Below are 16,793 nucleotides of genomic sequence, written 5' to 3' on the forward strand. Positions count from 1 at the left end.
CAATGGAGAATATAATCAAAATTTTGTTGTTAAACATGGAAACAAAGTTGTTTTCAGACGTTGTGTAAAAACCTCTATTATCAAAATTTTTCATATGAACTAGCTATTCTTAAAAATTTCTATATGTATTCGAAAGCTAAAATAACAACAATTGAATTAAATTTTTACTTCAATTGTGGTTAAAAATTCGAATAAAGTTGAAATTTAATCAAATTTTAAGCAAAAGCTAAAAACAATCATCATTAATTTACTGAGGGTTAAATATTTCATATCAAATATGCTTCAACGCAGAAATGTTCAAGGATTGTAACATTTTTCTTATGATCTTGAATATACGCCTAAGCTAATGCAAGAATTTATATATATACAAGTGCATGACTTGAAATGGTGATAGCTATTAAGTATCTTATTAAATGATAAACCCTATCAACCCATACAAGTAATGTGTTCTCAGTCAATATTTACAGCAGCATTTTCAAAATGTTCCGCGAACAATAAACCTCATCGTTTATTGCCCTTTAAACTTGATTACTTTATTGGTAAAATGGCTTTAAAAAAATATACGAGTACGCAGATTGTCGCCAACTGCCCTAGTCTAGTATACAGTTTCCAATCCACTTTTTGTCCAACAAATGAGTTTACAAAGTTGCTCGACATTTTGGCTGAGCTCGAAGCCAGTGAGTCATTTGTGTATGTAGATAGATAGATATACGAGTAAGTATGCCTTGGGCTTATCACTCGTTAGGCGACAAACACTGGCAACAAACAATAGCGACATATGCAAATTAGTGGAACAATTTATGTCAAATACTTGGACAAACACTGGGCTTCAGTTAGCAGACGTTCAGCACTCGGGCCTTTGTTTAATCAAACCGCCAGAGTGTTAAACATGAGATGAGGGGGCTGGGGGGGAAATCGAGATATGTATGTAAATATTAATGAAAAGGAGAGTGGAAAGCTGTTTTGCCCAGACAGAGCTTATCAGCAAAGTTTTGTGTCTGCGATAACATCTGACAATATAATGTAAACACATAATAAAATCCATTCATTTAAGTTTCAACCAAAAGGTTATAATGTAGATTTAGGCAGACACTTGACTAATTATACATATGTTAGCCAAGTTCGTTTACAAGTCTGTCCTTCTAACCACATAAATTAACACCTTTTCTGGCAGACTATGCGTATGCGATGTGGAAAACAAACTCGTTTTATATATTGAATGTGGAAATAATACAGTGTTCGTATTTAATTAAAAATCAATTAATTGTTAAAAGTTAGATAGAAAACATATTGCGATTTAATTCGCAAGCCGCTGAGCTGGCGAATTACAATTTGTTTTTCCTTAGTAAATGATTTCAGAAAGGTATTTCAAACTTTAATTTATCTTTATGTTTATTTTAATGTGTTAGTCATCATCATCATACGATCAGGCATGTAAATATTTGTTAAAAATTGCCTAATTTCACACAATTTTGAGTTGAATTTGTTGTTGAATTGAAAACTTGTTTATATCAGTCGCCAAATAATGCGAATTGATAAGAATATTTCACTGCAAAACAAAAAATTTGCTCCTCAGGACAGACACTTGATAGGACGATATATATCTTTGTCTAAATTTTAGACTTATTCCTCTGCTGCATCGGGATATGTGGAACTTAAAACTGGAGAATTTCCATTCAAAACTATAATTTAGTGACAATCGGAACAGGCTTTTTTTTCATTTCCCCAGAAATAAAACATATTGGTATACTTGTAGTATAATAATGAGATATTAGAGAATAAGGAGACCTTTACCTATATATGCAGCTATTTAAATTCGCTATTCAGATATCCATACATTTAATTACTAATACCCCAGTCGTTGCTCAAATTTTAAACAAGTTCCTCTGCTATATCTCAAAGCTGTTATCGGAATGATCAGTAGAAATATATTATACAAGTATAAGGCATTCCAAGCAATCTAGCTAATGATCTCTGAAATGAAAACGCAATTTCTATGCATCGAACTGTCAGGCAGTGTATATATTTAGAAATTTAAATGGCTTGATTTAAAATTGGAATATGGAGGGCTACATTTTTTGTTTCCTTAAACATTCAAAATTCATACAAGTACAGTGCCTTGCTTCGTTAAAACAATTTAAGCAATATTATTTATATCTATTTATAAGAAAGTTTTATACCTTAACATACAATGTTAAAAGTTTAATTTGTAGTTGAATTAAGTAGATGGATTTTGTCTATCTATCTTTATTTATAATGTATCAGATTACAGTAATTTCATTCAGAGATGCCTCCTCAAGATCACTAGAAAATTCTATTTATATTCAAACTTTTGATGAAAATGTTTGTTCTTCACTGCGAATTCAATCGCCAGCTGTTATTTTGAGAGAGTTTTCATTCATCATTTACATTCTATCTTCTTTTTAATATCAGAATATAAGTATATTCTTTTAATTAACTGTTTATAGTGCTTCCGTTCGATTGATGAATTGAATATGTTTCTCATTGGGAATTCACATTCATTTTCAATTCACCAGCTATTATTTCAAGCCTATTTTGGAATAAGATCATTTACATTCTATAATCTTTTTAATATCAGAATAAAACTATATTCTTTTTTTTAATAGCATTCATATTCTTTTTCTTTCTAATATCAAAATATATCTATATTTTTTTAATTATCTGATTATTGTGTTTCCGTTCGATTTTATGAATTGAATATGCTTCTTATTGGGAATTCAGTCTCATTCTCAATTCACCAGCTGTTCTTTCAAGCCTATTTTGAAATAAGATGAGCAGTGAATTACATTCTATATTCTTTGTTATATGATTTTAGTGTTTTCTATCTTCTTTTCATTATCAGATGTTAGTATTTCCTTTCTATTTAATATTTGAACTTTAGCTGAAAATATTTGTTTCTCATTGGGAATTTACGTTCATTATCACTTCGCCGAGCGTATTTCGGAATGAGATAATCAGTCCTTTAGATTGCATCTCCTTAATATAGAATTAGATGGGATTTTCTATTTTCTTGCCAATAATAGATTATAGTAGTTTGCTTTCTGTTTGTATTCTATCTTCTTTTCATAATCAGATGTTAGTATTTCCTTTCGATTTGAAATTTAAACCTTAGTTGATAATATTTCTTTCTCAGTGGGAATGCACATTCATTTTCACTTCGCCAGCTGTTATTTGCAGCGAATTTTCGCCAGAGATAATATTCGTGATTTCATTGCTGTGTTATGTATATAATCCGATTATTACTTACAATTCAATGTACTCATTATTGCTAGCCATTACTTTTCTTATCTCGCCCGCACACAAAAAACTGCACTTTCGACGACTTGAAATGGCTTGGCGTTCTATTTGTTTATCACTCTCGGAATATATATTATTCAAAATGTATTATATTATATGAATTTGATATTCTCTATATACGTATATTTAAGTATAATTTGAAATAATATCGCGGGCTGCTTAGCTCCGTAGCTGCCGTTCTGACGACTCGTTGCGAGTCGAGGCGATTGCAGACTAAACTCAGCAGCAGGCACGGCACTGTTAACGGCGCTAGTCGCTCGGTATAAGTCACTTTAGTCACTCAGCCGATCTTTAAAACGACGCTTGTCAGCTGTGAAAAGCGTTGCGATTAAAACAGCGACCGCCGAAGCCTGTGGGCGATCGAAGTCGCGTCGCGTCGCGTCGCGTCGTCACGAGACTAACAGTCGCTTCGCCGTATTTTCAGTATTTCAGTATTTTCTGTTCTGAAACGCCAATTTTAATGCTTCACTTTCTTACCTATCGATGGACAATATTTTATTCTATTTTTTTTTTGTTTGCCTTTTTTCTCTTATCGCGGGTGGCGGCCGTTTCATTATCGCCGCCACCGCCACTTCTGTTTATCAGTGGAGTCGACAGCAGCTTTGTTACAAAATGTTTACCTAACTGGACTGACAATTATAATTATTCGATTTTTACTGTTTTGTGTGTTTGTTGTTGTTGTTGCGGTTTTTGTTTTCCAAACGTTTCGGCCGTTCTGATTGCAGGCAGACATTGATTGATCTGGTTAGGACCGCTTTCAACCGAAATTTTGCAAAATAGTTGACAAGCTGACTGGCGGACTGATGGACTGACAGACAGACTGACTGGCCTCCATCTAAAAACAAATGTATTTGAGCTTCCCTATGATTATAGCAAACGAATAATTTTTATACTCTGTACATAAAATGTACAAGAGTATATTAGGTTTGCGGGAGCTGAAAAATGAAGGAAGTATATTCTTGATCAGCATGACTAGACGAGTCGATCTAGCCCTGTCTGTCTGTCTGTCCGTCTGTCAGTCTGCTCGTCTGTCCGTATGAGCACCTGGATCTCAGAGACTATAAGAGATAGAGACACCAAAGTTTGCACAAAGATGCGTTATGTGTGTACGCTGTGCAAGTTTGTTTTATTTTTTTGGATTTTCCCCCCACTTCCCCCTATGGGGGTTTTCCCGATTTTCCATTCGTATAATCGCCTATAACTCGGAGACTATAAGACCTAAGGACACCAAATTTTAGTCCCAGTTGCCTTATGTGAATATGCAGAAAATGTGTATTTTGGAATTTCCCTCCCCCTTCCCTAATTTCTATAATTATTCTAAACATATGTACAGAGTATTTCAAAGTCGGGACACCCGACTTTAGCTTTTTTACTTGTTACACATATTTTTTAGTAGCAAGTTTTTTGTTCAAATTCTCATTAATTTTTTCATTTGAAAAGCCGACCATAATTGCCGCTTTTCATCAAAAAATATTTTTAACTGGCTATTGTTTGCTAACAAATAAATACATACCATACATATGTATGTAAGTACTATGTAGTTGTATTCACATATGAATGCCAATGTTTGCGTTTATTGAATTCATATATTCATGTATTTAATAAGCTTGTGCTTCTTTTTCTGGCATTTCAATTACCAGCTACACACTTGTATGTATGTATGTCTGTGTTTTTGTAAGTATTTATTAAAATTATGTATAAATGTATTTTTTCATTTCGTCTATTTTTATAAATATGTGAACTATTTTATACACATTCGGTTCTGTAACTTTAACAAAACTGTTTGATTTCTACATCTCTTCATTTGCTTTAGCACATGATTGCTTCCAAATATTTGTAATACCTCTTCTGTTATGAGATGGGCTGAAGAATTCAAGTTTTCCGATTGGATTTAATAACAATAATACTATAGAAACGTGCCTGTGCCGAATAGTGTGTTTAAATCAAGAACATAGTACAAACATAGTACAAACAAACTGCGATAGAATTTGATTACTAAACTAAGCACTATAAGGGAAATACTAGTAGTGCCATAAGTCTTACCTTGAAATTTTGTAATAAAAAAGAAAGTTTACGATAATACGAGTAATAGGCTGCAATCTAATTCTTGCATTAGTATGTACATTGGTTTTAAAAAAGCTTGTGGTACAATAAAATTAAAATTCCAAAATGTATATGCTATTGCTCTTTGGCATTTGATTATTTATACTATATTGCCTAACAATATATATTAATATTGTTAATCTAACATAAGCACGTTATGCATAAATAATACAGAAAGTCTAATACCAAACTTGGTGATTATACTTCTAATGATATTCCAGTTCGAGGCGTTCATACAGACAAACAAATACACGCATATTACTAAAAAGATTCTCTTTTTGATGTATAAAATCATCTTTGTTTTTTTTTTTTCAATTTTTTGATTATTTCTAATATATACTAAGAATATAGATTGATATTTTTGATTGATATTTTACACGTAAGTACAAATATTAATCAAGTTATATATCTCAATTGATAGTTACATTTCTGATCATATCCGAGATCAAGGGACTCATACAGACGAACAAAATACGAATTTTTTTAAATTGATTGAGTTTTTGAGTATGAGAGAACCAAATTCGACATATGTCAACGTACTCTGTCCGAACAAACTTGACGTCGAGTTAGTATCTCAAAAATTGAAGCAGCTAGACTACCGCCAAGATCTGGTATGTACCCAACCAATAAGTGTTTTATTTTATCATTAAAGGTGTTACCTTTATATAAAGCTAGCGAATTCCCATGCCGTTTGTTTTTAGCATGACGCAGACATCGCCGCTAAATGATCAGCGACTTGTTTTGTTTTTTTTTTATGTATTAAATAAAATATATAAAAGAAATTAATAAGTATTTCCTATGCCATCATTCGTTAGCAGCTGCAGCTCTAAGTGTTTTTAAAATACAGACGAACCGGCAAACAGGGGCTATCTTCTGATCATCATCTCTGATGGGTTATCTATGATGGGTTATGAGATGCTTTCTGTTTGCTTTTAAGCCACATGAGTTATAAAAACGTGATCTGCTCATCGGCATGTGATTTTGCGATTTGACAAATTTATAATGAAACTATGTCACCGTACCCTGTCCCAAGGTATTCGGCAGTGACTTAGTACCATAATGAATTTTCAGCAACTCCAGAAACCGCTCAGATCTGGTATGCACTTAGCTATAACCACAGTTGTTTTGCTTAACATTTCAGATGATATGCACATAAAACATAGAAATCAAGCATTTTTCAACGCTCTTTGTCTCTTAGATGACACCTTTTGTTTGTCGTTGCTATTGGACATGTCTGCAAATTATATATTCTATCTTAATGACTCTTACCGGTCTAAGTCAGTAATCAGTTGTTCGGAGAGGCTTTTGTGTAAACAGGTGTTCATAGATGACTAAGCGTAACGTCTGAGATAAATCATGCGATGTGTGGAACCATTACGCAGAAATCCCGAAATTGCAATTCAATAAAAACAAAGATCCACTTGGGCTGAATGAACACGAGATGAAACCAAAACTAAGGCATAGAAGCGGAAAGGAATGAGTGAGACAGGAACTGCTGCATGGAATTATAGATTATATCTTCAGAGAGAAGGTGGTTGTACAGCCACTCTCTTAGTTCTTTGGGAACAACAATAAGACTCTGCTACTTGTTTGTATTTGTATTTAGCTATAAGTTTAATTTAAGTTGAGATATGAAGAGTATAATTAAAGCGTATATATCAGGAAAAAAAATTGAGAACACCCACAAAACTAGGTTCTTTAGAAGATTCTGCCCAACACATTTAGCCAACTTAAACGGATTATTAAGTCCCTTTCTTAATGCTAAAAGAAAACGAGAAAAGATGAGAAGAAATGAGAGATGATCAAAATTTTGGAGGCCCATAAAGAAAAGTGTTTCTTCATCTATCACAAACAGTGATTATCTTTCTGGTAGAGATCTGAGAAGGCACTACAATAGACAAGCGACTATAGGTTATTCAGAGCCATTACTCCCCGACAAAATGCTGAAATAAATATAAAATAAAACGAAGTAATAAAGAACGTATATAGGATGAAAGCAAGCAGAAATGGGCAATATCAAGCACATTAGTAGAGGAGAATCAAACAGACTTTTTATTTACAAACTTAAGTCGACAAATATAAACCATTGACATAGTGCTCTCCTAAGAGAGACTTAGACGTCGCTACCAGAATATGTGAAAAAAAAGAAAAAAAGGAGAGATAAGACAAAGGCCACACCTTAACAGAAAAGAATTAAGCTCAGCTTTAATTGAAGGGCGTAATATACTTGTAGTCTATGGAGGTAGGTAACTAAAGATTAACATTTTTAAATAGCCTTGCTTTTGGTTTGTTGTTTTTTTGCTTTGATATTATTGTTGTTTATTTACATTTTTTTCTATAACCGTGTTATGCCTTGAATGGGCAATGCATTCATAATGACACAAGTGCAGGTTAACCTGTTACCAGATCCAACTGGAAATCAGACCTTGATGAATTAATATGTAAATACGCGCCGTCATCTTTCAAGCAAGAACAAAAACAAAAGACTGCAACGATGTGAGGGGAACTTTTGAAGTAACTCTGTGATGATTGAATTTATTTATTACTTTGCCAATACAAGTACAGTGGTAGATATTCCTAGACTTTTAGTTGAAAGTTTTTCTTTATTATTTGTCGCATTTAAATGTGAACCATCTTAAGACTGATTAGCTGTGGGATTCACGAGAGCGACGGCGCGTGATTTAAAATTTAAGATCTGAAGTGTGACATTTAAAAATAAATCAACTTTGTTTTTCTAAAATTAACAGCAATTAACACTTGACAGTTTTTATTTGCGCTGCTTTGAGATTACAAGTCTAGTAGCATGGCTAGCTGATAGTATGAAGGGTTAAGAGGACGCCATTAGTAAGGTCAAGAGGCGTGCAATCTTGTACTGAGCTGTTGGGCAACAATTTACAAGGCCCTGCACTTAAAAGTCAGTCATAATTAAGCTTTGAGTGAAGTGTCTGTCACGATGCAATTCTAGAGTCTCGTGTAAGGCCTTTAAATTGTTTAAGGAGCTAGTGCGAACATATAGAAATATATAGAAACCAAAAGTCGAATTCTGACTTCGAATTGACGTCAGACAGAACATCTTCATCTTATCTTATCTGAAAATTTGAAGCAATTGAGTTTTCAACTTACTATACGAATATGCTATCAAATAATTCATCAAGGCATTGTCAAGCGTCACTTAATTAGTCGGCAAATGAATTTTAACTTTGTTTAAACCAACGCCCACTTTTATTAACACTTGAAGTGACATTATTACGATAACCATGTTTATTGCTAATTAGTCGATTATCTCAGACCCTTATATAAACATTGACACAAACTCAACCCACTCTTATACCCATATATCTTTATCAGCTCCACCTGATCATTACTGTCCAGCCAGTCTGATAAGTTCTCCATGTCCAGCTGAATAGCTTCTAGACGAGTGCTTGTATTATTATAATCATATTTATTTGCGTGAAAAGTTAAAGTTTTTGACACGTTTCTGCAAATCAGTTTATGACCTTTCGTTATATTATTAATCATATCATAATGAAGAGTGGTCATTAAATCATAAAAGCATCTCCAACAATTAGTGTTGCTTTTGTTGTCGTTCTGCCATTGTTTATGATGTCAGCAAACTTGTGTGCATAAAATTGTTCAATTAAACTCCAATTAGACATTCGATATCTAATCAACAGGCAGGAGGGTGTACTCGTAAATGCCCGCCCAGACAGACTGACAAATAATGCGATTAATTAGATAGTAGAAGAGTATAACGATGGGGTGAAGTTTAGCAGCAAATTTCCAAAAAGATTAACGCATTTATTATATCTTCAATTAAGTAAGTTGGACTTTGTTCAAGTATATATTTTGAAGAAAGGCGAAGTCTCTGAAATGTATTTAGACATAATTGAGTTAATCTGCTTTAGAATGTATACGAAGTGATTGGATATTCTTGGAATTATACTCTAAGTACTTTAACTTTAAAAAGTTGAACATAGCTGATTAAATATGTAATATTGTAGTTTCTAAGAAGTCGATGAAGATTTTTAGATAAAGTATATTAAATAAGGAGTTTCCTTATTTACTCAGTTGAGTAAGTGCTCATTTTTTATGTGAAATGGGACTGCTACTATGGATATTGCAAGATGATTATTTAAACTTATACGAATGCCTCAACAGTAGAACTAAGAATTTGGTCTGTTTGTGGATAATTTCCTTCTTATTATGTAAACTAAATATTAAGAACTGTCAACAAGTTGGCAGCACTTAGCTACAGAGTTGCCAGGTCAGCTTAATGAACCTAGCTAGAAAGTGGAAAATGCAAGATGATTATTTAAACTTATATTAATACCTCATCAGCAGAACTAAGAATTTGGCCTGTTAATTGATCATTTTGTTCTTACATGTGAACCAAATATTAAGAACTGTCAACAAGTTGGCAGCACTTAGCTACAGAGTTGTCAGGTCAGCTTAATGAAGTAATATATGTGTTTAATTTTGTTCTGTTTAATGTTGTAAAGGCCATAAGGAATAGAGATCTATGATCTATCTTAGCTGACTTATATTTTTCGGCTTGCCATGCAAATTATAATATATTGCGAAATGGAAAAGACTAAATAAATTATAGAAAAAGGAACATGTGTGCCGTTGCTTTAAAAAACATATGATTTCATCAGAAAAAGCCGTATTGGGAGAGTGTGCTATTATTTCCATATACTATACTGTATATGCCATTAGGTATTAATACTACACAACGTAATTTTTCTAAATCTAAATATTTTTGGAAAATTTAGTACAAAGTTAGTCTTCAAAATCTTTAAAGTCTTAAATATTTCAGTTAAATGTAGATTTGGAATTTTTTATGACAGCTATACTAATTCTTTTTAAAAGTGCAGTGATTCGATTTTGAAAGCATTATTATCTCTATCTATATAAGTAGTTAGAGTTGGTCCGTGCTATTAAATATTTTTCTGTACCAACTTCCTGGTCGTGTCATACCCTTTTCTTCTTTAAATAGTTGATGGACGAAGACAAAGTCAAATCTTAGAAATACCCTTTTATTATATACTTGTAGATAGGCCCGACATGTTGCCTCATTCTATCAAAGTATAGCCCCATCAAGCAGTGACAAAGTAAAGCAATTATAAGAAGTCACATGGGTTGCAAATAAACTGTCAGCTGTTACTTGTCTATCATCTAAGGATTAGACTTTTCTTCATTTGCCGAGCGGTTCTCATTAACCTTGGGATTATAGCTAATTCCATTAGTAGGCATGTTTTGATACATCCTGGGCACCAAAAATTGCGCCGAAATCATGTCATCCTAAATGACTTAAATGAGTTTAGCTCGGCTACGTTGTGGCGTCAAGGACACGCATAAGGATATACAAGTAGTATATATATGCATGTTTCCTGCTTTTAGCAGTTTGATTGTCTTATTATTCGTCGCTTATCCTTTAACCAAGGAGCGGCACTCAACGTTTATTCAAATTCAGAGAATGTGTTACAACCGCTGATGTCATTGTTGGTTGCCTGCTGGCTGTTGGCGATTGGCGGTTGGCTATGTAGCCGACTTTATTGTCCTTCTTCCTTCTTCCGTTCGCCGCCATTTTCGGAATTTTAACGTCAGCTGCAAATGCGAGAGCTGTCAGCCGCCAGATGCCTGCAAATGGTGTTCTCATAAAAGCTTCGCAGCACTAAACGCATTGTGTTAAAGTACTAATACACATATATATATTTAAAAATATATACTTATACATAAGTATGTATGTATGTATATTCCCACAGAAGTCCAGACACTTGCCATTTAGCAGCCCGACGCTTATCGCGTATGCAAATAAACTTTGTGTCGCCGCCGCCGCCGCCGCTGCCACCAGCGACGATTTTAATTTCATTCATTCAACAAACTCGGCACAAATATTTGCGCAAGTAATTTGCATTTGGAGCGCTCCTAATTAAGTTGCCAGGATCGAGGAAACAATAATGTTATGTACAGCAGTCGAGGTGTGGATAGGAAGAGTAATAGAAACAGGAATAGGGAACGGCGTCACAGTGCGCTGCGCGTGTTGCGTATCGCGTGTCGCGTGCCGCTTGTGGCATTCACATTGCATTGCGTTGCATTGCGGAAGTGACACATTTAGCACGTGCCGTGCCACCAGTCGTGGCACATGCCACGGGGCAAATGGGATCAATGTCCCCATGGCAGCCACAGCCACAGCCACCGCCACCGCCATCTTGGTGCATGGAGAATGAGGCAAGCAAAACAGAAACGAACTTGGGGGTGAGTTCGTGCTGCTAGCTCGTGGCAAGCTCAGCTGCTGCAGCTGCAAGGAGAGAGAGAGCGGTGCGTCGTGTTGCAAATAGAGCGCAAATTGTGCAGAAACTTTAGCGAGCATTTCAACAATTACCGCACAGTGTGAATTTTGCTGCAATTGTTGCTTCTTGGGGAAAGTTTCCAGTTTCAAGCTTAATTATCACTTTTCGTTTATAAACGACATGTATGTATATGTATATACCATATAAGTTAAGTGTATATAGGAGGGAAAAATTCAATCAATCCATCAAACAGTCAAGTTTTCTGTAAAAAATCTATTTACAATCAGACTCATCTATAAAATATGTTCATCATTACAGCTCCCTAGCTCTACATATACCACTAAAAGTAGTAAAAGAGGTCTTCTTCCACAACAATTAACATCCACGAAACATAGCTGACGTTCCATCCCAATAGTTTTATGATATTGATCAAATAAAATAGAAAAATCTCTGCATGGGCCGAAATACTGAACCAGTCTATATCCTCTATGAGTCAAAGACGCCAATTAGCTTGGCTTATATATAAGTATGTCGTATATTATTTGTTTTGAAGAAGAATTGTTATTTTTTTTTTAGCGGTGTAGGTCTATATTGTTTCTGACAACATATGGATATGCATCGAGACATAGCTGGCCCAATGGCAAATAAAACTCCCCCTACGTGTCGGAGGCATTAATAGACATAACTGTATAGTTATTATTGAGGCTTTCATATACATTTTTAAAAAATTTAAATTGTAACTTAAAGTTAGTAAACTGCATTGCCAGCATTATTTGTCGACATATTAAATAAATGTAGGAATAAGGTATTATTTAAGATTATGTAGCCTTGGTACGTTAATGTTCGTCCAGCCCTAACTTTAAGACGAATTATCGATAGTATAAAAGAGATCGAAAATAGAAGTTGAGTTGTGAAGACAGAAGGAATTTGTCGCATGGACTTTGTTAAATTTAAACGCTGAAATAAACGATTAAGAATATATTATTTGTACCTTAAACCAAGTCTTTATTTCCCACTAAGGAAATCTAAGGTAAAATACTTGTAATAGGGAGAACAACCCCATAACGCATTCAACCTACATAAATATATTGGTATAGTGATTAAAGTGGTAGTGTAAACAGGAGTTTTGTTGGCCATCTGTATGTGACTGATGGATTCAAGACGATTATTCCATACCTACTTTTCCTTGAATAAGCGCCACCAGAAGCACAGGTTTTAGTGCATTCATCATATAGTACAGATATAGTATAGTTCGGATATTATTTATTTTATTTATTTATTTTTTTTAGTGATTTAGCAATTTTTTTTATTTATTTACTTGTATTTCTTTCATTATTTCTTTATTTAATTATTTATTTAAATATCACTTTGATATAACTTTTCAAAATTTCTGGATAGAAACTATAGTTACTAAAGTTACTTAAAGCTCAACAGAAGAGTAGGCTCAATTATGTATTCTATAATTAATTGCATTTCTGCTTACTCTGTTCACCGAATTACCACACTGTACGATTAAAGTATTCTGATTGCATTGTTGTCTTATCGAAGCGTGTTCAGCATGTGTACGATATAAAATAAAAATGTATACACAAGTATGTATATAAGTATGTCTGTAACGAAGGCTGTGCATTGCGTTCTTATCATGGCAAGTGACAAACAAAACACAATGCAGCGGAACAGAACAGAAAAGAACAGACAGCGACAACAAACAAACAAACAAGCCAACAAGCCAGCAAACAAGCCAGCAAGCAAGCAGCAACAACAACAAAGAGACAAAGACATACAACTTGAGAGACAGTCAAGCGGATGGGCGATGGGCCATGTTATTGACCCAGTGCTGGCAATATTGTTGGCATTGTCTGTTCCGTTTTTTGCCACAAACGCACACACACACACACGCACACACACACGCACACCCACACACACACCAATGGATAACAATTCATAAACAAAGGAAAATGGAAAGTACTATAAATTGCGGAAAACTTGCATTTCCATGCCTCTCACGAACTTCTGATGCGCCCGTTCGTATTCTAATTTATTTGCCTTTCGAATTATTTGTATTTATTATTATTTTTCACTTAAGGCAAGTCTTCTCTCCTCTGGCTTTGTATGCACCTTGATTGCAATGAGGGTTTGCCCATTAGGCGCTGTTATCGACTCTAATTTGTGGCACGAGTTCGCTTTTTAATGATAATACGTATACGCAGTGTTGCGTGTGTCCATAAACATTCTAATCATAATTTGTTGACTCTATTTTAGATACACGATTGCTCGCAACTACATTGTCGCACTGACTCTATATAAGTATTGTATATATAGTATCTATTGAGTTGTTCGTGTCACTTACGCGGAAGCCCATTGTTAGTTAATTGGACACTCAATCGTCTTGTTAGATTATAGGGAGTTTGATTGTAGATACTTGTACTTATAGTATAATGGAACTATTGTCGTCAGTTTGTTACATTACGCATTGCATTATTGCAGTCCACATTTGTATGATTGCGGCAATAGACAGTTTGTTTAGTTTGTTTTGATGTTCAAAAGAGGTTATTTCTGTAATGAATGAGGAGCAGGCGCCAAGTCTTTATTGAGGAGGTGTTGGCGGACACTTTTGAATAAAAATAATCACATGCTATACAATTATAACTAGCAGCTTTGAATAGCTTCAGTTGGAGTGAAATGTTTAGGGTCAAGTAGAATCGCAGACTCTAATGGCAAAGAACTAAGAACTAAGTCTAGACTTGACTAAAAAATAAAGATTTAAAATGGAATATATTAACATATTCAAACAAAAAGCAGATAACTAACAAATTTCGCTGTAAAAATATTACCAAAATATAATTTTAAACATTTAACATATTGGATAAGATTTATGAAACTTCAGCGATATTTTAAATAAACTATATAGTATAGAAATATGTAGAATATTTTGGCTAACAGAATGGGAGAGTTTTTCAAAAACATCAAAGTTTAATGCAGTATTGAACATTTTGAACTATATTTATAGATAGAGAGATTATAGAATTAATTGTAATTTCCTGGTTAAATTTAACTCGACTGTTTTAAAATGGCCCACACACAATCAGGCCAACATAACTTTATTTCTTTCATTTTAATATCTTATCTAATTGATTTATGTTGCTATTCATCTTCTTAATCATTAAAAAGTTTATTTTCCCCTATTGATTTTCCCACATGGTGTAATTCCTTCCCTTATCCAGCAGCGCTTGAATCTAAGGCCAAAACCACAAACCCTGACCACCCACCCGCCTTCTTTTTTTTTTAGACAATTGTTGGCAGTAACATGAAAGTGTCAATTACCTGCTGCTATCCGATGTTATGGCTTTGTGCAGCCTGTTATGGCCGCTGATGTGTTTTAGTTGCGATGGCGTCAACTGCGGCATTTTCACAGAATTCGTCCAAAATTTCAGTGGTTTTGTTTAAACTGAACCGGAAAGGTGGCGGGACAACAATGGATGGCAGGCGAGGGGGCAGGCAGTCGACGGGTTATTGACTCGCTTGCTCGGCAACGCGGCGCGGCGCAGCGCAGCGCAGCAAAGGGAAGCGATGTTAACGCTCTGCAGACACAAAGGATGAAGAGGCGTTCTGGCGAAAAAAGGTGTACAAGTACTTTGTCTTTTTCACTCAACTGAATGCCGCACTAAAGTGAATAGGAAGTCACGACAATTCGCGGTAATCACTGCTCGATTGAGATGCATTTCCATCCACTTGAAAATGTGTTTTGTTAGTTACTAACTGGATAATTGTTTAGAGTACTTCACAGAGACCTTTCACGGTTGAGCTGAGACAATGCTAGGCGCCGCCCATGCAGCTTCGCTCCGCATCGCTTTGAGTCGCGTGCCAGACTGACGAACCGGCCATTGTTATTCTTCCTCGAACTCGGAGCGGCGTTGGGCTGCAGTCGACGTCGACGTTGGCGCAGGCGCCTCGATGCAGCATGCAGTGCAGCAGCTCAGCTGTTTGCGGCTTACACGACATACATACAAATACACTCGGGGAAAAGTGGAGCGGTTCGGCTTGAATCCAGGATAATGGCCAATTTATAATTTAAGGTATATTTTGTGCTTCAGTTCTATAGAAGCTAATAATTGTATATTTTGCAAATGTGAAATAGAAACGAACTCTCAATAGAAATCCCGACTGGGTCTTCAGCTTAATCTGCTCTCTGTAACTGTAGTTTTTCCTCTATTTAATATCACAATATGTACACACATATCTGTACTTTCGCTGTTCTAATTTATTTATTTAAATATATGTGAATAAATATAGAACCTAGAAAACACTCCTAGGTAGACTAAAATCGATTGAAACAGCCATAAAACAGTAACTTATTTATTTTATCTGAATGCAACTGTTACGTTTTTACTCCCATTAATTGTATTTACATTGACTCCTAAGAAATAAAAAGCTACTTGTAGTTTGCTTGGATCGATCTGGTTCTGGGATATGATTATTTTATGAATGCGCTCCCATAGCATAGCATGAAAGCTCTGTTAAATTAAAAAACTATCTATATCGATAATTAGTTATTTATTTATCGACAAAGAGAGCTGTCAAAGCAATACAGAACTTATACTAGATAAAACTAAAGAAAAATAAAAATAAAATAGATAAAACTATAGAAATAACAAAAAATGTCTAATATGGAGATTCTGGAGATTATTCGTTTAAAAAGATATGCTAGAAGAAGGCATTGCATCTCAAACCCTTGTTGGTCCTGGCTTAATAACATTTCTGAGCAGAAAAAATAAGTGTCTCATAAAGTCTTGCATATCTAAGAAAATTTAAATCTTGCATTTTGTACTTGAAGCTTTTATTTCGCCATTGGGCTTTTATTAGAGTATAATATATAGAGTATATATATATATATATAAATAATATAAATTTGGAAGAATTTATATCTATATTTTAGCTGGCTATTGAAAAATTTAACACACTGTATATGTATGTATTACTTATAAATAAAAAAGAATATTTTTAAATAAAAAATAATTAATTCTGAAGAAAACCTGTTTTTTTTTTAAAGAAAATACTTTTTTTTTTTTCCTGAGTGTA

At 34.4% G+C, this 16,793-nt stretch overlaps 1 protein-coding gene across 11 annotated transcripts in view; it reads right to left on the bottom strand.

Moving 5' to 3' along the window:
- Nucleotides 1–15,054, bottom strand: part of LOC115631982 (sodium bicarbonate cotransporter 3) — a 37,210-nt gene extending 22,156 nt beyond the window's left edge. For 6 of the 11 annotated variants that reach the window (XM_030528889.1, XM_030528896.1, XM_030528895.1 and 3 more), the window contains exon 1: nt 15,039–15,053. Coding sequence is in view for 4 of the 11 variants with exons in the window: in XM_030528900.1 (XP_030384760.1) it covers nt 3,269–3,297 (29 nt within the window). In the remaining 7 variants the exon portion in view is untranslated. Of the gene's footprint in view, nt 1–3,268; nt 3,513–15,038 lie in introns of those variants that run through there. The other 5 variants (XM_030528900.1, XM_030528887.1, XM_030528891.1 and 2 more) reach the window with 2 other exon arrangements.
- Between the last annotated feature and the right edge of the window lie 1,739 nt (nt 15,055–16,793).

This window comes from Scaptodrosophila lebanonensis, unplaced genomic scaffold, assembly GCF_003285725.1.
Source record: "Scaptodrosophila lebanonensis strain 11010-0011.00,11010-0021.00 unplaced genomic scaffold, SlebRS2 tig00001412-arrow-pilon, whole genome shotgun sequence".
Lineage (NCBI taxonomy): Eukaryota > Metazoa > Arthropoda > Insecta > Diptera > Drosophilidae > Scaptodrosophila > Scaptodrosophila lebanonensis.